The sequence below is a fragment of the Hyla sarda genome, chromosome 11, assembly GCF_029499605.1.
Source record: "Hyla sarda isolate aHylSar1 chromosome 11, aHylSar1.hap1, whole genome shotgun sequence".
NCBI lineage: Eukaryota > Metazoa > Chordata > Amphibia > Anura > Hylidae > Hyla > Hyla sarda.
In genome coordinates, this window is record NC_079199.1 from 19031918 (window position 1) to 19053621 (window position 21704).

Below are 21704 nucleotides of genomic sequence, written 5' to 3' on the forward strand. Positions count from 1 at the left end.
ATATGGACCCCTGACCAAGGTCTGGACTCTGCATGCACCATTATAATTTTTTTGTGATCTTCTGACGTGCTGCTTCCCTATCTGGATGGATATATATTTATATATATATATATATATATATATATATATATATATATATATATATATATATATATATGTATGTATATATATATATAATATATGATACAGTAATGCTTCAGCTCACCCCAGGTGCGCACGGACAGGGCGTGGACCTCGTCCAAATTGCAGCAAGAAGAGGAAGGAGTCCAGCGTCCGATAACTCAGAGGATGATATTTATTTCACCAGATGGTCACATACAGGAACACAAGGTACAGTGACGCGTTTCGGCCTTAAAACAAGGCCTTAGTCATACACCATGGCTAAGGCCTTGTCCTAAGGCCGAAACGCGTCACTGTACCTTTTGTTCCTGTATGTGACCATCTGGTGAAATAAATATCATCCTCTGAGTTATCGGACGCTGGACTCCTTCCTCTTCTTGCAGATATATATGCAGTTGGTGACAGTAGGATTTTATGTGTCATCTGCAGGCGTTACAGGAAAGGAAGAAGAAAATACTCGATGAAGCGGTGGAGCTTAGTCAAGATCACTTCAAGAAGTATTTGGCAAAACTCAAGTCCATCAATCCACCTTGTGTGCCTTTTTTTGGTAGGTCCCAGTCATCTTTTTTTTTTTGTCTTGACACACTGATTTACCATAAACTATTTTAGAGCAGCTTCTCTGCATTGTGCTGCTCCTCCACTATTCCTCCTGGAAATGTATATAAAGACCAGGCATAGGCAACCTTGGGCACTGCAGATGTTTTGGACTACATCTCCCATGATGCTTTGGCAGTATTTTGGCTTTAAGAGCATCATGAGAGATTGTTGTCTATACCCGGTCTACACCGTCTTTTCAATGCAACATCAAATTAATAATGGGTATGATTGGAAGTAAACAAACAATGGATCCCTGGGCACAAAAGTAATAAAGAATAATGATACCAAGGGAAAGATGGCACTCACCAATATTCAGTATTCAAGCTTTTATTCCAAAGTCAGGTCAGTATGCAGACTGGCCAAAGTAGGGATCGACCGATATTGATTTTTTTAGGGCCCATACCAATAATCTGTGGCCTCTCAGGCCGATAGCCGATAACCTATACCGATCAATGAATTGCAGCAGCTTTTGTGGGGCCAGAGACCGCCGCCACCACCCGCTTCTCTCCCCCTGCCTGTTATTAGTCCATCCACCGCTGCTGCCCCATTGCCTCCCCCATCCCCGGTTTTATAATTACCTGTTCTCGGGTCCGCACTACTTCTGGCTCTGGCGACTTCCTGAGCTATCACTGTGCGCACTGACGGTGACGGCGCGTTGAGGACGTCACTCGTCATTGTGCTGCGCAGTGCGTCGCAGGAGCCAGAAGTAGCGCGGACCCCGGACCCTGAGAACAGGTAATTATTAAGTCGGGGATGGGGGAGGCAATGGGGCAGCGGCGATGGTTGGACTAAGGACAGGCGGGGGGTTTGTTGGTACGGTGGGCGGTGCGGTGGCGGGGGGGGGGGGGGGACGGGACGGACGGACGACATTATCTGATTAATGGCAAGGTAGTTGCCGATACCAATAACGTCCAAAACCGCGAATATCGGACGATAATATCGGCCAAACCGACAAATCGGTCGATCCCTAGGCCAAAGGCCGTTTCTTGCTCACAAAAGCGTTTCTCGAGACCTCACAGGTCTTGCGAAAGCGCTATTGTGAGCGAGAAACGGCCAATTGGCCAGTCTGCATACTGACCTGACTTTGGAATAAAAGCTTGAATACTGAATATTCGTGAGTGCCATCTTTCCCTTGGTATCTGTATTGGACACTTGATTTTACGATTGAGCACCATGAGGATAACAGTGGAGCTGGGAATTCAGTTGTGTAGCTGAGGGGTACGTCTAGATTGCATAGTAGTGCCGATCCGCTTTCTTTCTTATCAACATTAATAAAAAATAAGGATACACAGCCAATGAGCTAAAGTAATAGGAGAGCAGATAAACATATACTGCTGTAGAACGAGGTATAACGTAAAGGTAACATGCACAGGTACAGAAAATTCTTAAAAACCCAACTCAAGGGAAACCATAGGAGAGAAAAACCTAATGGCGTGTGGAGCCAACCTCAACGTGTTTCACAGTTGGGAGCTTCGTCAGGGATAGTGTGTAGGGATACACCATGTATGATAAAGCCTTAAAAGGGGTACTCTGCCCCTAGACCTCTTATCCAAAAGGATAGAGATCCGATAGTCCGATCCATGGTAGGGGAAATGCGGCTGATGGGACCCCCCGCAATGCCTGGCCACCCTGGCATTCTGAACGTGGGGGTGCTTGTCCAGAGATCACTGGGGTCGCAGTGCCCCCCCCCCACACACACACACAATCGGACATCTTATCCACTATCCTTTGGATAGAGGATAAGATATCTAGGGGTAGAGTACCCCTTTAATGTTTGTCTGTTCCTACATTTGCAGGGGTGATAACTAAGGGACTCATTGCAGCCTTGTAATAAAAGATTCTCCAGAATAGATTAGGATTATATTATGAATACCATGAGGGACATTTATCAATGTTTGCTTATGGATTCCTTTTTTTAGTAATTTTTTCTTTACTTTTTTTTTCTTATGTGTGACTTATTTATCAACTGGTTTCAGCCTGTTGATGATTTTCTTTCACGCAAGCAATTTTTCCTTTTTTACTTTGGTAGTAGCTTTTTCAATTTTTTACCTTGTTGCTAATTTTTTTTTTGCGCAGTTGCGACTGTCGCAGTTAATAAATACCTGACTACCCGTAGTCCATTTTAAAATTATGACTACGTAGTTAAGTTTTGGAAAACTTGCTTTTCTCGCTTTCCAGTCAAAATGTTGCACGAAAAATCGTGTAGTCGCAGGTGCGACATTTTTAGTAAAGAAAAATGAACTAAATCGCTTGATAAATGCCTGTCTATGTGGTTAGAACAATATTATGGGCAAGCGTCGTAATAAAGTGCAAAGTGGATGGAATTTGTAGAAATCTTGGCAAACTACATTAAAAATAAATCCCACACGTAAAGTAAAAACCACAATGCAGGTAAAATTTTGTGCAGATTTTCCCCCATTGACTTCGAAGGGGAAGTAATAATCCACAATAAATCCAGTTTTGCAACAGCTGGAGGCACCTTGTGGGGAGACACTGTACTACTGATTGGTCAACAGTACTTCATGAACAAGGGGTGGGAGGGGAACTCTCTTGTTTGCAGGCGGGATACTAGAAGATCCGGATTATTTTGTGTTTCGCTAATGTTCTCAAAACTTCTATTCCAGGAATTTATCTAACAAATATTCTGAAAACCGAAGAAGGGAACCCAGACTTCCTGAAGAGACACGGCAAAGAACTCATCAACTTTAGCAAGAGGCGAAAAGTGGCCGAAATCACAGGGGAGATCCAACAGTACCAAAACCAGCCTTATTGTTTACGGGTTGAGGCGGACATCCGGGTAAGGGCAGATAGAAGTCTATAGAATGCAAGCGGGGGCAGAAACCCTGGGTGACTTGTCTCCTTTTGGTGCAGGGTGACTTGTCTCCTTTTGGTGCAGTTTTCACACAAAAACCACATCGGGAAGCCTGGCTGCAGATTCATTCTCCTGATCAGTGGGGGTTTTAGTATTGAGACCCTGACCAAATTTATTTATTTATTTATAAATCAACTGGTGTCAGAAAGTTAAACAGATTTGTAAATTACTTTTATTAAAAAAAATCTTAAAGGGGTATTCCAGGCAAAAACTTTTTTTTATATATCAACTGGCTCCGGAAAGTTAAACAGATTTGTAAATTACTTCTATTAAAAAATCTTAATCCTTCCAATAGTTATTAGCTTCTGAAATTGAGTTGCTGTTTTCTGTCTAACTGCTTTCTGATGACTCACGTCCTGGGAGCTGTCCAGCTCCTATGGGGATATTTTCCCATCATGCACAGCTCCCGGGACGTGACATCATCATTGAGCAGTTAGACAGAAAACTTCAGAAGCGAATAACTATTGGAAGGATTAAGATTTTTTAATAGAAGTAATTTACAAATCTGTTTAACTTTCTGGAGCCAGTTGATATATAAAAAAAAGTTTTTGCCTGGAATACCCCTTTAATCCTTCCAGTACTTATTAGCTGCTGAATACTACAGAGGAAATTCTTTTCTTTTTGGAGCACAGTGCTCTCTGCTGACATCTCTGTCCATTTTAGGAACTGTCCAGTGCAGCACATGTTTTCTATGGGGATTTTCTCTTACTCTGAACAGTTCTTAAAATGGACAGAGGTGTCAGCAGAGAGCACTGTGCTCATGATGTCAGCAGAGAGCTCTGTGTTCCAAAAAGAAAAGAATTTTCTCTGTAGTATTCAGCAGCTAAGTAGTACTGGAAGGATTAAGATTTTTTAATAGAGGTAATTTACAAATGTTATTTAAAGAAAATAGGAATAATGGAGCACTCGCCCAATTAGAAGTCTTGCAAAAAGTAGTTTATTCTGACATCGGGATCACATCACATGGTAAGGAGCAGGACAAACTGGGTACGGGCATGAGGCGAGGAGAAGACAGACAGGTGGAGGAGCAACAATTGTTTCACGCTGTGTAGCGCTTCATCGGGCTCCAGACTGACGTCATTACGTAGAAGCACGTATTACATGCTACAGGTAGACGTCACTGATAATTAACATACCCAAATCTGTTTAGCTTTCTGGCACCGGAGTACCCTATTAAACACTATTACTGACCTGTGAATAATATTTTTTAATTGTGTTTTTGCAGAGGTTCTTCGAGAATCTTAACCCTATGGGAAATACCTTGGAGAAGGACTTCACAGACTATTTATTTAATAAATCTCTAGAGATCGAGCCTCGAGGCTGCAAACAGCCCCCCAGATTTGTAAGTGTTTTTTCCTGCTTTTATGTGGGGCATAAACATTGTGGTCCAGAACCTATACCGTCTTTCCCCGAAAATAAACCCTACCCCGAAAGGAAGCCCTAGCAGTATTTTTAGGGTGGGCTGCAATATAAGCCCTACCCCGAAAATAAGACCTAGGCCAGGGGTAATCAACTCACGGTCCAGATCCGGACCGTGGCCGCCAGTAATGCCCGCAGACCTGACCCCCCCCCACCCTCCTTTGGCTGGTCCCATATCTCAGTGTTTCCCAACCAGGGTGCCTCCAGCTGTGGCCAAACTACAACTCCCAGCATGCCCGGACAGCCTTTGGCTGTCCGGGCATGCTGGGAGTTGTAGTTTGGCCACAGCTGGAGGCACCCTGGTTGGGAAACACTGCCATATCTAACTATCTATCCTACAATACCGTACGGAAGCTGCAGCGGGACCTCCTTCTGTTGCTTAGCAGCAGGGGGCAGGGACGCTGTCACTTTAAAACGTCGGCGCGTATGCACGTGTTCTTGGCTAAATACAGTGCATATAGTCTTACTTGAAGCGTTCCTTTCGTTAGTAATGCAGTTGTTTTGTGTGGCCTCCAAACTGCAGCCCTCCAGCTGTTGCAAAACTACAACTCCCCGCATGCCCGGACAGCCAACGGCTGTCCGGGCATGCTGGGAGTTGTAGTTTTGCAACAGCTGGAGGGCCGCAGTTTGAAGACCACTGTCATAGAGAACCGTTTACAGCGACTGCTGTTCCTTTAGGCACGAAAAACAACATACCCGTTGAAGTCTCCTGGCATAAGACCAAATAGTGGCCGGCACCTGTCATCTTCTGGCACCCTCCGAGGGCATCCGACCCCCCTGGAAAGGGAACCGTATAAGATCAGCTTCAGCAGGATCACCGAATCGGAACACGAATCTACGACCTCACCGCCCATTTCACCCAACACTCCGTCTACACCTCCTGTCTCTGCCTCATCGGAGCTCAGTGTCTTTTTAGATGTTGATCCGAACAATTCTTACGGTAAGTGTTTTATAAAGTCCAGCGCGCCTCAATATAGAATACAGTTTTATATAAAGGAACCTCCTTCATTGTACAATTCCATAAATACTGTCATTTCCTAATATATTTTACTTCTCACTTCCTTACCATTTTGGAAAACTTTTATTTTTTTATTTTTTTTTAAATCAACTGGTGCCAGAAAGTTAAACAGATTAGTAAATCACTTCTATTAAAAAAAATCTTAATCCTTCCAGTACTTTTTAGGGGCTGTATACTAAAGAGAAATCCAAAAAAGAAATGCATTTCCTCTGATGTCATGACCACAGTGCTCTCTGCTGACCTCTGCTGTCCATTTTAGGAACTGTCCAGAGCAGGAGAAAATCACCATAGTAAACATATGCTGCTCTGGACAGTTCCTAAAATGGACAGCAGAGGTCAGCAGAGAGCACTGTGGTCATGACATCAGAGGAAATGCATTTCTTTTTTGGATTTCTCTTTAGTATACAGCCCCTAAAAAGTACTGGAAGGATTAAGATTTTTTTAATAGAAGGGATATACAAATCTGTTTAAACTTTCTGGCACCAGTTGATTTAAAAAAAAAAAAAAAATTTTTCCACGGGAGTACCCCTTTAATGTGATTGAAAAAAACGGCCACTAGGTGGCTCTGTTCTGTTCCCTGAGCAAGTCGAACAGTAAGTTTGGTCTCCTCCCACATCTAGTATATCGGTAACTATTGGATATAATTGTTCCCTCCTTTAATCTGTGATGTCATCGACTAAGGATAAACAGTCTCCATTTTGGAAGCCATTAGCCTAGACCTCTGATGAGGCTGTGAGGAGTGAAACATGTCGGGGAGGCATTTTTTCTGAGTTTTAAATAATCAACCTAAATCATATTTTTATTATACTTCATGTTAGGACTGCAGCCATCGACAGTATAAATATATATATATATATATATATATATATATATATATATATATATGTAATACTCCCAGTGTTATACGATTGTGGGCGCATGTCCTTATATCACAGTGACGTTACCTATTACTTGTTGGACTGGTGACACTGGTGGTTTTTAAACATCTTTTTTTGTTATACCTTTTCATGAATATGTTAATAAAAGTGGTGTTGCCAGCTCAGTCACTGCTTGTGAAACAGCTGTATTCACTTATGTGTAGATCAGCACATCTTTTTATGTAATGGATTTTTTTGTTCAGAAATTACTGCAGAAATAATACACTGCTGGTCATTGTTACATGTTACACATTGCTCCATCATAACATTGAGTTTTTTTTATCTTTCACAGGTAACAACATCATCTTTGCTCCTGTTTTTCTGCCAACCTCCAGTAAGTAGATCCGCAAGGTAGATTGTTGGAAACCAAGGTGCATGTACAGAGTTCTGGGTATACACAGTAATGACAAGGCCACCACTGATCGGGAGATATAGCCAGGTGAAATGTGTGGTAGTAGTGCATTTCACTCTACAGCTCTGGCTGTCTGATTGCAGGCTCCATTATATTCTATGGCAGTGTTTCCCAACCAGTGTGCCTCCAGCTATTGCAAAACTGCAACTCCCAACATGCCCGGACAGCCGAAGGCTGTCCGGGCATGCTGGGAGTTGTAGTTTTGCAACAGCTGGAGGCACCCTGGTTGGGAAACACTGCCTTAGTGCATGCTGGGAGTTGTAGTTTTGCAACAGCTGGAGGCACACTGGTTGGGAAACACTGCCTTAGTGCATGCTGGGAGTTGTAGTTTTGCAACAGCTGGAGGCACCCTGGTTGGGAAACACTGCCTTAGTGCATGCTGGGAGTTGTAGTTTTGCAACAGCTGGAGGCACACTGGTTGGGAAACATTGCCTAAGTGCATGCTGGGAGTTGTAGTTTTGCAACAGCTGGAGGCACACTGGTTGGGAAACACTGCCTTAGTGCATGCTGGGAGTTGTAGTTTTGCAACAGCTGTAGGCACCCTGGTTTGGAAACACTGCCTTAGTGCATGCTGGGATTTGTAGTTTTGCAACAGCTGGAGGCACCCTGGTAGGGAAACACTGCCTTAGTGCATGCTGGGAGTTGTAGTTTTGCAACAGCTGTAGGCACACTGGTTGGGAAACATTGCCTTAGTGCATGCTGGGAGTTGTAGTTTTGCAACAGCTGTAGGCACCCTGGTTTGGAAACACTGCCTTAGTGCATGCTGGGAGTTGTAGTTTTGCAACAGCTGGAGGCACACTGGTTGGGAAACATTGCCTTAGTGCATGCTGGGAGTTTTAGTTTTGCAACAGCTGGAGGCACACTGGTTGGGAAACATTGCCTTAGTGCATGCTGGGAGTTGTAGTTTTGCAGCAGCTGGAGGCACACTGGTTGGGAAACACTGTTCTATGGAGCAGTCCCCTTGCAATCAGATGAGTTGGGAGCCGAGCCGTAGAGAACACTATTTCTGCGCACTTTATTCGGCTTTATCAAAACTCTTGATGTGTTTCTGAGACTTCAAACCTTTTTTGCACAAAACAAGACCTGTACAAAAAATTGTTGCGTTGTTCTGCAGCATATTTCGGGTGTTCATTGCACGTTTTTCAGCACCTCATATGCATAAGAAAGAACTTGTCCTGTGGGGTCTGACTGAGAGAACCTGCGGGATTTATCAAAACCCATCCAGAAGAAAAATGGCTGAGTTGCCCATAGCAACCAATCAGATCATTTTTCAGAGGCCTTTTCACAAATGAAAGAAGCGATCTGATTGGTTGCTATGGGCAACTCGGCAACTTTTCCTCCGGACAGGTTTTGATAAATCTTCCCCTTAGAGTACATGGTGAATGGAAAGGATTGGCTTCAATGGAGAGAACCAGCTCACACTGCGCTGACCGACCAGGACACAGTAGGAAGGATAACAATGGACTTTAATAGCCAGGATGCAACACGTTTCGCTGCGCATGCGCAGCTTCTTCAGGCATCTGTACAGGATCATCAGATTTGATGCTGTGTTTGATCATTTAGTTACAGTGATATCTGCCTCAGATCCTGTATGTGTAAATGTCCCTTAAAACAAAAGGGTTGCTGTTCTAGAGAAGCACGGCTGTATTCCACAACCCCACTGCTGATCTGGAACTGTAATCTATTCGGATAGATAGAGAGAAAAACAACAAAAATAGGGGGGGGGGGGGGGGCTCCCAGTATAGAATGCAATGCTGAATTATGTGTCCAATTATGGTAGTAGCTCACAAGATGTAGTTGTGAGTGGTAAAGTAGGAGCTGCTGCACTCCGACCGGGGCTGGGCTCTTATGCAAGAGCCAGTAGGGAATCACGATAGGCAACTTAAAGGGGTATTCCAGGAAAAAACTTTTATATATATATCAACTGGCTCCAGAAAGTTAAACAGATTTGTAAATTACTTCTATTAAAAAATCTTAATCCTTTCAGTACTTATGAGCTTCTGAAGTTAAGGTTGTTCTTTTCTGTCTAAGTAATCTCTGATGACACGTGTTTCGGGAACCGCCCAGTTTAGAAGCAAATCCCCATAGCAAACCTCTTCTAAACTGGGCGGTTCCAGAGACACGTGTCAGCAGAGATTACTTAGACAGAAAAGAACAACCTAAACTTCAGAAGCTAATAACTATTGGAAGGATTAAGATTTTTTAATAGAAGTAATTTACAAATCTTTCTGGAGCCAGTTGATATATATATATAAAAAAAAGTTTTTTCCTGGATAACCCCTTTAAAGCTACAAAAAACGGTCTTTAGGAGGCGCTGATCGCGTAAGTAGCGGAAGGGAGAGACTCGGGACAGCACAGGACAAATTTATTTTGCAAAAAAAGCACACAACGCGTTTCGGCACATACAAAGTGCCTTCCTCAGGTCCAAAATGTAAAATGCAAACTTCTTGAATAGTATGTAGAGTTAATGGAGATGATCCTGTGTGCAGTAGCGCTGGCGTTGATCATGTATGTGCTGAAACGCATTGTCCGCTTTTTTGCAAAATAAGTTTGTCCTGTGCTGGCCTGAGTCTCTCCGTTCCATTACTTACGCGAGCAGCGCCTCCTAAAGACCGTTTTTTGTAGAATTAAGTTACCTATCGTGACTCTTTTCTATTATAACCCGGCCTCATTACTATATTTAATCTGTGCTGTATGCTGCACTTCCTCCTGAGTAGAGATGAGCGAACTCACAGTAAATTCGATTCGTCACGAACTTCTCGGCTCGGCAGTTGATGACTTTTCCTGCATAAATTAGTTCAGCTTTCAGGTGCTCCGGTGGGCTGGAAAAGGTGGATACATTCCTAGAAGACTCTTTCCTAGGAATGTATCCACCTATTCCAGCCCACCGAAGCACCTGAAGGCTGAACTAATTTACGCAGGATAAGTCATCAACTGCCGAGCCGAGAAGTTCGTGACGAATCAAATTTACTGTAAGTTCGCTCATCTCTACTCCTGAGCCTCATAGTACACTAAAAGGCGGAAGAACAATTGTTTGTACAATTCCACAGACTCTGTATAGCAATGTTTCCCAACCAGGGTGCCTCCAGATGTTGCAAAACTACAACTCCCAGCATGCCTGGCTGTCCCTGCATCCTGGTTGGGAAACACTGCTGTATAGAATTATCAGAGGTTTGGAGGAGCCTATAGGAAGGCCAGTACACACAGCCTTGAAACTCCTCACCATAGAGCCACCATTGTCTAGCATGTCTTTGTGTTCTTACATTTCTCTGTATTTTGCACTGACCTCACGTTTTTTTTCTTCCTTTTATCCTTTTAGAGTCCTTTTTTAGCTCTTGTAATAGTCTGCACAGGTTAAGTGAAGAACCTCTTCTTCCTCCTCCATTGCCTCCACGGAAGAAAGTTGACCCAGATGCCTGCAGCCTCTCGGTATGTGCCATTACCTGCCATGTGGTGTTGCCTTGTATTCTCCCGTACATTTGCTATCAGATACTCTAGTGCAGTGGTCTTCAACCTGCGGACCTCCAGATGTTGCAAAACTACAACTCCCAGCATGCCCGGACAGCCGTTGGCTGTCCGGGCATGCTGGGAATTGTAGTTTTGCAACATCTGCAGGTTGGAGACCATTGCTCTAGTGCATATTTATTCTTTAAAGTGCACTGGTCACTTAAAAAAAACAAAAACAAAAAAAAAAAGACTTGAGATGTGAAAAGTTGAAATCAGTCATGGTCTGATTGTTCAGACTCCCACAATCTCTGGAACTAGTGGGGATAGAAGCGCTAAGCACTTTCCTCTGTGCATGTGATTGTCCCATAGACTTATTTGGAGAACACGTAGACCCTGCCAAATTAAAGGGTGCCTTTCATCAAAAAAAAAACAAAAAAAAAATACTTTTGATATATTATAGATTAATGTATGCAGAATAACATTCCAATTGCATGTTTTAAAAAAAAAAAAATATGCTTCTTTCTATTTAATTTTCCACTTTGAAAAAAATGACCACTAGAGGTCTCCCTACCAGTGCTGGCCGCAAGCCCTTTTTATAGATTTCAGACTCATGCTGGAGTCCTAAATCTCAGACTGCAGCCGGGACACAGACAAGCTCAGCCTGCAGCTCTGAATCTTCTCCTCTTTTCTATTATAACCCGCCCTCATTACTATATTTAATCTGTGCTGTATGCTGCACTTCCTCCTGAGTAGAGATGAGCGAACTCACAGTAAATTCGATTCGTCACGAACTTCTCGGCTCGGCAGTTGATGACTTTTCCTGCATAAATTAGTTGAGCTTTCAGGTGCTCCGGTGGGCTGGAAAAGGTGGATACAGTCCTAGGAGACTCTTTACTAGGAATGTATCCACCTATTCCAGCCCACCGGAGCACCTGAAGGCTGAACTAATTTACGCAGGATACGTCATCAACTGCCGAGCCGAGAAGTTCGTGACGAATCGAATTTGCTGTAAGTTCGCTCACCTCTACTCCTGAGCCTCATAGTACACTAAAAGGCGGAAGAACAATTGTTTGTACAATTCCACAGACTCTGCATAGCAATGTTTCCCAACCAGGGTGCCTCCAGATGTTGCAAAACTACAACTCCCAGCATGCCTGGCTGTCCCTGCACCCTGGTTGGGAAACACTGCTGTATAGAATTATCAGATGTTTGCCTGATAGGCAGCAAGCTGAGGAAGGCAACAAAATGCTGAAACGCGTCCTTCATGTCATGATTTCTATAATGGATCAATAAATCCTCATGATTTAGCATTACCCATGAGTGCTGGGTTCCTTATTCTATTCTGAAATGTTTCCATCTTTTTACTGTTTGTTCTTCTTTATCATCCAGGGATCTTCTAGATCAGACGAGGACCCACCGGCTGTTCCACCCAGACTGCCTCCACCTCCAAAGATCCAGCCTCGAGTCCCTGCGTACTCTGGATCCTATGACGGACCTCTGCACAGTCCTCCTCCTCCTCCCCCAAGAGATCCTCTTCCCGACACTCCACCTCCTGTCCCACAGAGGCCTCCCGAACACTTTATAAACTGCCCCCTGAATCTTCAGCCTCCACCCCTGGGACGCCTCCACCGAGAGCAGGATTGGTTCCGCGAAGCCAACACCGCCCCAAACTCTCCCAGCACTCCTCCGAGCACCCCGTCTCCCCGAGTTCTGCGCCGCTGCTGTGGGCTCAGCACCAGTCACAACAACCTATCTCCGTTTGCAGCTCCGCCAGTCCCCCCCAGGCAGAATTCCAGCCCTCAGCTACCAAAACTGCCACCAAAGACTTACAAAAGGGAATTTTCCCATCCACCTTTGCACAGACTAACCTTATTGGAAAACGCAGAAACGCCACGATGACTACAACCGCCAGAAGTCCTCGACACTGGATAGGGATCAGCGATGTACTCTTACTACCTTTTCTTTATTTTTATTTTTTTTGTAATTTATTTTGATAAGGCACTGTATTTCCACTGTTAACCCCTTCTGTGCAATGCATATGGCCACAAAGGGCTTAATCCTAACGCGCTTACACTAAAGTGCTACTGATCAAAAACAGCAAGTGCAGTAATGATCTCCCCCGAGAGGGACTGATTCTCCACACTACGGCCTTCAGACACTACAACAGCGTGTTACTGCCTCAGGGGAAAGCGACGCCTCCTTGCCTTGTTTTGGGGACACAGTGCTGTCTGCTCATTCCCCCCCCCCTTTACACTTTTTCTTGCACTGCACCCTCCAGGCGAACCGACCCGCTCACACTTTCTTTACAGTGAGCCAGATAATCCTCATGGTGTATTATTTGGAGGGATCCAATGTCACCTCTATCAGAAACACTAAGTGGCCTTTTTCTTTCTAAACGGGACATAGTGTCAGTAAATCCTCCATAGGATCTTCATGGAAACATCGTTCTCATTGTCCCGTTTTGCTTTATGGAGTCCTCTTGTATGTGCAAACCATTTGGGGCTTTTGCCTTTATTTTTTATTTTTTTTTGCCTTTTCTTTGTTGTTTTGTTGGGGAACCATTTCTCTCAGTCAGCCATATATAGATGTAGCAGAGCTGAATCTGTCATTTAAAAAAACAAAAACGTATTACTGTTGTGTAATGAGTTGCCACTTTCTAATATACTTTGAGTCACCATTTTTTAAAAGCTCTGTTTGTTGTCAGTGAATGGGTAAACTCTTATGCTAGGTTCAGACTACGGAATCTCCGGGCAGACAATTTCCGCGTGCGGCCAGCGCTGACTGAATCAGTCTGCGCTAGGACCATGCGCACACTGCAGTCTCCAATAGACTGCAATGTGTTCCATTCTTCAGGCGGAAATTTCCAAGCGGATTTTTCGTTCATAAATTCCGCTTCACAAATTCCAAAATGTGAATTAGTGTACGGAAACCCATTCACTACACTATACAATTTAGCAAGCGGAATTTCCGCCTGCAATTTCAAAGCGGAATTGCAGATGGAAATTCCGTAGTCTGAACCTAGCCTTAGGGTCTATTCATACGGCATAATTTCTGCTTGCGGAATTCCGCCTCATATTAAAGCCCATAGACTTCTATGGGATTCCGCACTCCCATTCACACTTCTGAATTTCCGCAAGCGGAAATTCAGAAGTGTGAATGGGAGTGCGGAATCCCATAGAAGTCTCTGGGCTTTAATTTGAGGCGGAATTCCGCAAGCAGAAATTCTGCCATGTGAATAGACCCTTACCTTTCTCACTCCTGTGCCACTGGTATAAATAATGAGCTTTGCTCCCCGCTGTCCAGCGCTTCAGGGGACGTGATGTCACATGCCAATCAGTGGTTAAGGCGATACACCGCTGCGGCCAATAATTAGATGAGTTGGTGTGTGAGGTCACATCCCCAAACCCAGAAGTGCCGGACAGCAGGGAGCAGAGCTACTCTGGTGAAAACCTTTTTTCTTTTAAATCAACTGGTGGCAGAAAGTTAAACATATTTGTAAATTACTTATATTAAAAAATCTTAATCCTTCCTGTACTTATTAGCTGCTGAATACGACAGAGGAAATTCTTTTCTTTTTGGAATGCTCTCTGATGACATCACGACCACAGTTCTCTCTGCTGACGTTATTATAATAATAATAATGCTTTATTTATTGTTGTCCTTAGTGGGATTTGAACCCAAGTCCCCAGCACTGCAAGGCAGCAGTGCTAACCACTGAGCCACCATGCTGCCCTTAGCATACATCTGCTATGCATGGTTGCTAAAATGGACAGAGATGTCAGCAGAGAGCACTATGTTCGTGATGTCAGGAATTTCCTCTGTAGCATTCAGCAGCTAATAAGTACTGAAAGGATTAAGATTTTTTAATAGAAGTAATTTACAAATATGTTTAACTTTCTGCCAGCAGTTGATTTAAAAGAAAAAAGGTTTTCACCGGAGTACCCCTTTAAAGGAGTACAATGGTGCATTTTATTCTTAATTCTCTGTGCCCAGGCTGCAAAATGAAACAAGACAAACTTTAACTCACCTTCCTACGTTCCCCCGTTGCGCTGATATCGGTGTCACATTCTCCGGTCCCTGTCTTCTTCTGCTTCCTGCGGGTCGGTGAGTCGCACTGTTTTCAGCATATCACCGGCTGCAGCAATGTCCCACTGCGATGATATGCTAAGAGCAGTGTGACTCACTGACCCGCAGGAACCGGAAGAAAACAGGGACCGGAGAACGTGACACCGATATCAGCGCAACGGGGGAACGTAGGAAGGTGAGTTAAAGTTTGTCTTGTTTCATTTAGCAGCCTGGGCACATAAAATGCACCATAGTACTCCTTTAATACCAGCAGTGCAGGAGCGACAAAGGCGCTGGTAAGGTTTTTTTTTTTTTTTATCCTGATTATCCTGAATTAGAAAAACCAAAAAGTTGTCTATCTTCCGAAAACAGAATCCCTCTTGTCCTTAGTTTTTCTGTGGTAGTGCAGCTCCGTTCCATTGAAGTAAATGGAGCCAAGTTGTAATACCACACACAACCTGAGGACATGTGTGGTGCTGGTTTAAGAACAAAGCAGGTATGTTTTTTTTTTTCTAATAGAACATTTTGCCAAGACAACCCCTTTACCGTGCAAACTTTTTTAATTTTTTTATTTTTATTTTTTATTTTTTTGCGCTTGTAAGAACAGCCCTTTTTTGAGTTTCAAAATTAATTTCAAAAACTGTGTGTGAACATAGCCTTAACCCCTTGAGAACGCAGGGATTTGTAATTACATCAGTTTGTGGGGCAACGTTTTTTAAAAAAAGAAAGAAAGAAAATGCGCCATCTTGTAAGGTTTGTTTCTACGCAATGCACCTTTTTTTAGTAAAATTACACACTATCCATATTCTGTAGGTCCATACAATGACGATATCCAATTTATATAGGTTTTATTTTAATTAACTACTTTAAAAAAAAATTATTTTGTACGAAATTTAGTGTGCTTATAATTGTCTTCTTCTGACCCCTATAACAATAATTTTTCCGTATGCGGGCACATTTTTTGTGCTGTGACCAGAAATACACAATTCAGAACTTTGGTATTTTTTTTTCTTTTTTATGTATAAGCCATTGACCGTACAGTTTAAATTAATGTTAGATTTTAATAATTCAGACATATATGCACGTGTCGATACCACATGTTTATTTTTGTTTACATTATTTTATTTTTTTAAAAATATAGGAAGGGGGGGGGGGGTGATTCAAACTTATTAGGTAAGGGGTTTATTGACATTTTATAAACTTTTTTTATTTTATTTTTTTACCCTTTTATTCACAATTTTTTAGTCCACATAAATGACTATTCTTTGCAATTTTTGGATTGTAAACACTGAGTAATGCGGTTTCATAGAACAGTATTGATCAGTGTTATTGCCATGGCTTCCTTCAGCATTGGCGCACCGATCAGATGGCGTGGAGGCAAAGGCTCGGCTCCGCTGAGTTTAATTTTTTTTTGGGCAAATTTGATTGCGGCGTTAAGTGCCAGATTGGCATTAAAGACTGGTCCCGGCTACTGATAGCAGCTCAGACCAATTGTATTGACACAAGCTTAGCTCCTGAGCGTCCTTTATAGACCAGGAGCGGGTGCAGGGCGAACATTTACGCCCTGCGTTCCTACGGGGTTCAAGCCTACCTGTCACATCACAGAAAAAAAAATTAAATAATAATGCTTCTATATGTTACTCACTAGGTCATGCAGATGCTTTACATGTCTAGCGTCTGTATTTGGCTCACAAATCCCTCTATACTGCTGCTCACTCATTCTGACATCCACTGCTCAGGAAGTACAATATGAAGTACATAAATAGCTGCACACCTGTAGGCTATGTTCACACGGGTGGATCTTTTGCGAGTTTCCCACTGCAGGTTTTACGTAGCAGATCCCGTTGAAGTCAACCTATTCAGCGGTGGATTTTTCTTCGCGGCTCAAGTACAGCGGGAAAACTCAGAAAAGATCAGCCAGTGTGAACACGTACCCTACATTTTGCTAAATGATAAACTCTGCTCTGCTACATATGTATGCAATGTTATCTCACTGGGGTGTCTTGGTAACATCAAAGTATGGTTTCCCTTGAGCAAAGGTGGTCCTATACGAAAATCAGAAGTGATGATCGCACACAGTTGTCCGCCATTGCTTTAACATTGTAGACTGTGTGGTAACACTTGGGAAGCCATAAGGCTTCAGTACAGAGCTCAGGTCATTGTATGGTCAGCCTATGTCAGTGTTTCCCAAACAGGGTGCCTCCAGCTGTTGCAAAACTACAACTCCCAGCATGCCCGGACAGCCTTTGGCTGTCCGGGCATGCTGGGAGTTGTAGTTTTGCAACAGCTGGAGGCACCCCAGTTGGTAACCAGTGTCCTATGTCAATAGAGACTCTCTTACCATGACAGCACATGGACTCCAAATACAAGTGAGTGCACTACATGTCTGTTCCTTCATACACGCTACCGGATCACAGAAGAATAGTATTAAGCATGCAAAGTATTCAGATGTGCCTTTTTTCCTTTTATTTTAGCAGGTAAAAAAAAAAAGCCAGATTACCTTCATGAGTTGCCTTTTTTTTTTTTGTTTTTGTTGTTTTTTTTGTTACCAAGATCAAACCTCTCTCCGCCATGAATGTAGAATTTCTCCCGACTACGCTCGGATTCTGACCCTTTCTGGGAATCGACTCATTTCAAGAAAACAAACTGAATATTTAAGGTTTTTTTTTTTTTTGTTTGTTTTTTTAACCAAATGTTATCCCCTTTCTCCCCTCTTAAATATTCGAAATGCTTATCGCATATGGCATGCAATGGGTTAAAGAAAATGAATGAAAGTATTTATAAAAATATTCAGTCGTTGCACTTTGTATGTGGAAAGTTTTTTTTTTTTTTTTTTTGGGAGAGGGAGATCCTTAAGTGGACGGCGTCACCTGTGCCGGGCCAGCGGTCTGCATGGCTGCACCCGTAGGGGGTGCCAGGCAGAGGTGATGCATGCATTTTTGGGATCTTGCGATCACTATAGGTGTCCCCTCTTCCCCTTTTGGTAAAGCGGTTACAATATTTTTATTTTTGCAAATCAATTTGCTATTTGAATCCTGAAGTGAAGTATTGTGATTTGGGGGTGATCCAGTATCTGATCCAGTTATGCCTTACCAGTTCTGGATCCATCTTATTCTTCGATCTCGGTGTTTTCCAACCAGGGTGCCTCCAGCTGTGGCAAAACTACAACTCCCAGCATGCCCGGACATGCTGGAAGTTGTAGTTTTGCCACAGCTGGAGGCACCCTGGTTGGAAAACACTGTTCTGTCTGCTAGAAGTATAATAAGGGGGGAGGAATTCAATGATGCATGGAGGGGTAATTCGAGGATGACATAATTTCTTCCCCCTATGGTAGATCTTTCCAATAATTCTGATATTGATGGCGGGAATCTTTCAGATCTTTTCAGCAATGGGAGATTCCCTTAGGTCCTAACCAGTGGCTCATATATGGGGTATTCTGACCCTGTGGGACTGGTTAGGACCGGTGGAAATTTTATTGACAAACCTCTGAGTGGATAGACCCACCCACATCCCCTATAAAGGGGGAAGAATACTCCCGCCCCCTTGTGTTTTTTTTTTTTTTTTGTCCTTTGGACAGGTTCAGGACTGGTGGTGGTCCATTTGAGACCTCTTTCTTATATCTGTGTTTCACATACCTCTGGCATTTCTGCCACTCTTCCATCTTTCTGGCCGCATATCGATCTCTGCAGTGTCTCCAGCTCTGCGCAGCACTCTCACTTCTTCTGCTTTTACTTTCTCTTTCACCAGAGCCTGCTCAGTCGGTGGGCGGAGTTTCTTCCCTGATACGCGCGCGCTTCCTGTAGCAGGGCTGACTCAAACTGGCGTCTCACGTCACTTCCGGTCCCGGCCAGCAAGTTTTCTATGCCTAAACTTTTTTTTTTATTATTTAACTGTCTGAGTTTTGTTACTTGCAGTGTTCTGCAACCTCTTACATGGTCCTATTTGTTTCTTAGTTTGCTTGGCATATAAAAATGTTATATTTGATCCTCCCCCTTAGGGGGTGGAGCCTAGTCTTGGTGTCCAGGAGGCTATTTAAACCTGCTCTGTCTCCTGGAGCGGTAGGTCTAATCTCAAGTTGTGCTTAACTTGGTGTTATAGCTTTGCTATATATCTGTATTCGGCGTTTGTTGACTTTATTTTTTTAATTTTTTTTTTTTTTTTTTTTTTAGCTTTCTTGGTAAGGATTTTCCTTTTCAGGGTTAAAATCAATTATTTTTTCCACCTTCCCATTTTTAATCCTCCCATCCAGAAGACAGAGCATGTCTTCTGCTGATGGCACCAGGGACGCGCCATCTAAAAAGGCCACCTCCAAGAGGAAACTTCTGCAGTGCCATGATTGCCAGGCACTCCTGGAGGATAATCATCAATTCTCTTGCTGCCCATCCTGCCGTGCAAGAAGTCAGGCCCAACAAGAGCCATCCATACAAGACATGGTGGTCTGGGTGAAGGACTTTCTCTTCTAATATGTACACAATGGGAAACTCCATAGAAGAATTAAAACAACTGGTAGCTGCCAAGCGTACTAAACCATCCTCGCCACCAAGATCAATGGAGGTGTCTGGGGAAGCAGCCTCTGAAGATTCTCAGTCTTCGTCCTCTGAACAAAACAAATTTCAATATCTCTTTTTCCCTGAGAAAACTCAGTGGCTGCTGAGGACCATCAGGTCGGGGGACTGTGATGCTGAAGGGGGTGAAGCCTCTACATCTGCCTCTAAAGAGCCAAGGGCTTTTAAAGCAGATGATTCCCTCTTGTTTTTAATAAAGGCTGAGTGGAAGAAGCCGTAGAAGGGTCGTGTTCTTACCAAACGGTTTAAGAGCATGTTCCCATGCAGAAGGACCAAGTGTTTTCCCGAGGAACACATTCCTAAGGTGGATTTGGCCACCACTAAATTATCTAAGAGGACCATCGTTCCTTCGGATGATGGCTCTAGCCTCCAGGATCCCATGGACTGCAAGGCCGACTGCGCCTTCACGTGTGCTTAGTCGACTGCCTCTGTTTCAGCTTCTGTGGCTATAGCTTCCATTGAGGTAGCCAAATTTCTGAATGCTAGGTTCTCTCAGATCCAAGCTGATCTACACCAGGGGGTCTCTAGGGATAACATCCTGGTTCTTGCAAGACCATTAGTCTTGCGATTGATTTCTTATGTGATGCCGCCCCTCAACAATTAAAGTTAGCTGCAACAACCATGGCTCTTGCTTCCGAGGGCCGTCGCCCATTGTAGCTCAAGCCCTGCAGGTCAGATACCTCCTCTAATCACACACTTTGTGCCATTACCTATGAGCCTGTCATCTTATTTTTGACCGAGCTTGACCCCATTTTGGAAGGGCTGTCTGATAGGAAAGGGAAGTCTCTTCCTCAGCAGCCCTTTTGTGGTCGAGGCAGGCGTTATGGGAACAGGTCAGGTTCCCAAACCAGAACCCAAAGGTCTAGCATTGTCTTTCAGTGGGAGGAACCTAGGGCCTACCGCACCAGCATATGGTCTCACAAGGGGTCTGAGGATCTCATCTTGGTACTTAATGGCAGTCAGGCTACCTCTAGCAAGCACATGGAGGGAGATGCGGCCCCCCCCCAAAGAAATGACACCCCACACCATTACTGACCCACCGCCAAACCGGTCATGCTGGAGGATGTTGCAGGCAGCAGAACATTCTCCACGGCGTCTCCAGACTATGTCACCTGTGCTCAATGTGAACCTGCTTTCATCTGTGAAGAGCACAGGGTGCCATTGGCAAATTTGCCAACCTTGGTGTTCTCTGGCAAATGCCAAACGTCCTGCACGGTGATGGGATGTAAGCACAACCCCCACCTGTGGACGTCAGGCCCTCATACCACCCTCATGGAGTCTTTCTGACCATTTGAGTATACACATGCACATTTGTGGCCTGCTGGTGGTCATTTTGCAGGGCTCTGACAGTGCTCCTCCTGCTCCTCCTTGCACAAAGGCGGAGGTAGCGGTCCTGCTGCTGGGTTGTTGCCCTCCTACAGCCTCCTCCACATCTCCTGATGTACTGACCTGTCTCCTGGTAGCGCCTCCATGCTCTGGACACTACGCTGACAGACACAGCAAACCTTCTTGCCACAGCCCGCATTGATGTGCCATCCTGGATGAGCTGCACTACCTGAGCCACTTGTGTGGGTTGTAGACTCTGGCTCATGCTACCACTAGAGTGAAAGCACCACCAGCATTCAAAAGTGACCAAAACATCAGCCAGGAAGCATAGGAACTGAGAAGTGGTCTGTGGTCACCACCGACAGAACCACTCCTTAATTAGGGGTCTCTTGCTAATTGCTTGTAATTTCCACCTGTTGTCTGTTCCATTTGCACAAGTGTGTGAAATTGATTGTCAATCAGTGTTGTTTCCTGAGTGGACAGTGTGATTTCACAGAAGTGTCATTGACTTGGAGTTACATTGTGTTGTTTAAATGTTACCTTTATTTTTCTGAGCAGTGTAGTTTCCGTGGTGGCAGCTTTGAGACTTCAGGGATTAACCATAGTCCCTTATCTAGACAATTGGCTTCTTAAATCCTCCTCTCAGGCGATCCTATCCCAACATATTCAGACAGCTGTATCCTTCCTTCCTTCACCAACTAGGCTGGATAATCAACTGGAACAAATCCAATCTCCAACCAGCCACCTCAGTGAAATTCCTGGGGTTCCTTCTGGACTCTGTAGAGATGACAATTCATCTAACTCCCGAAATAAAGCTACAGGTTCAGGATACAGTCCAATCTCTCTTAGTTCCCAAGAAGGTAACAATTCGCTATCTAATGAGAAAAAGAACAAACAGGGAGGCACCAGGTCACAAAGTTTCCTGAGAGAGATAGGTGTGATTCTG

The 21704-nt window shown here is 43.9% G+C and overlaps 1 protein-coding gene across 1 annotated transcript in view; it reads left to right on the forward strand.

Annotated features, from left to right (window-relative positions):
- Positions 1-13880, forward strand: part of SOS2 (SOS Ras/Rho guanine nucleotide exchange factor 2) — a 63422-nt gene extending 49542 nt beyond the window's left edge. The window contains exons 17-23 of the mRNA XM_056547246.1: positions 550-667; positions 3342-3514; positions 4815-4931; positions 5687-5948; positions 7236-7277; positions 10675-10784; positions 12192-13880. Of these exons, the coding sequence (XP_056403221.1) occupies positions 550-667; positions 3342-3514; positions 4815-4931; positions 5687-5948; positions 7236-7277; positions 10675-10784; positions 12192-12701 (1332 nt within the window). The 3' untranslated portion in view covers positions 12702-13880. The remainder of the gene's footprint in view (positions 1-549; positions 668-3341; positions 3515-4814; positions 4932-5686; positions 5949-7235; positions 7278-10674; positions 10785-12191) is intronic.
- The last annotated feature ends 7824 nt before the right edge of the window (positions 13881-21704 follow it).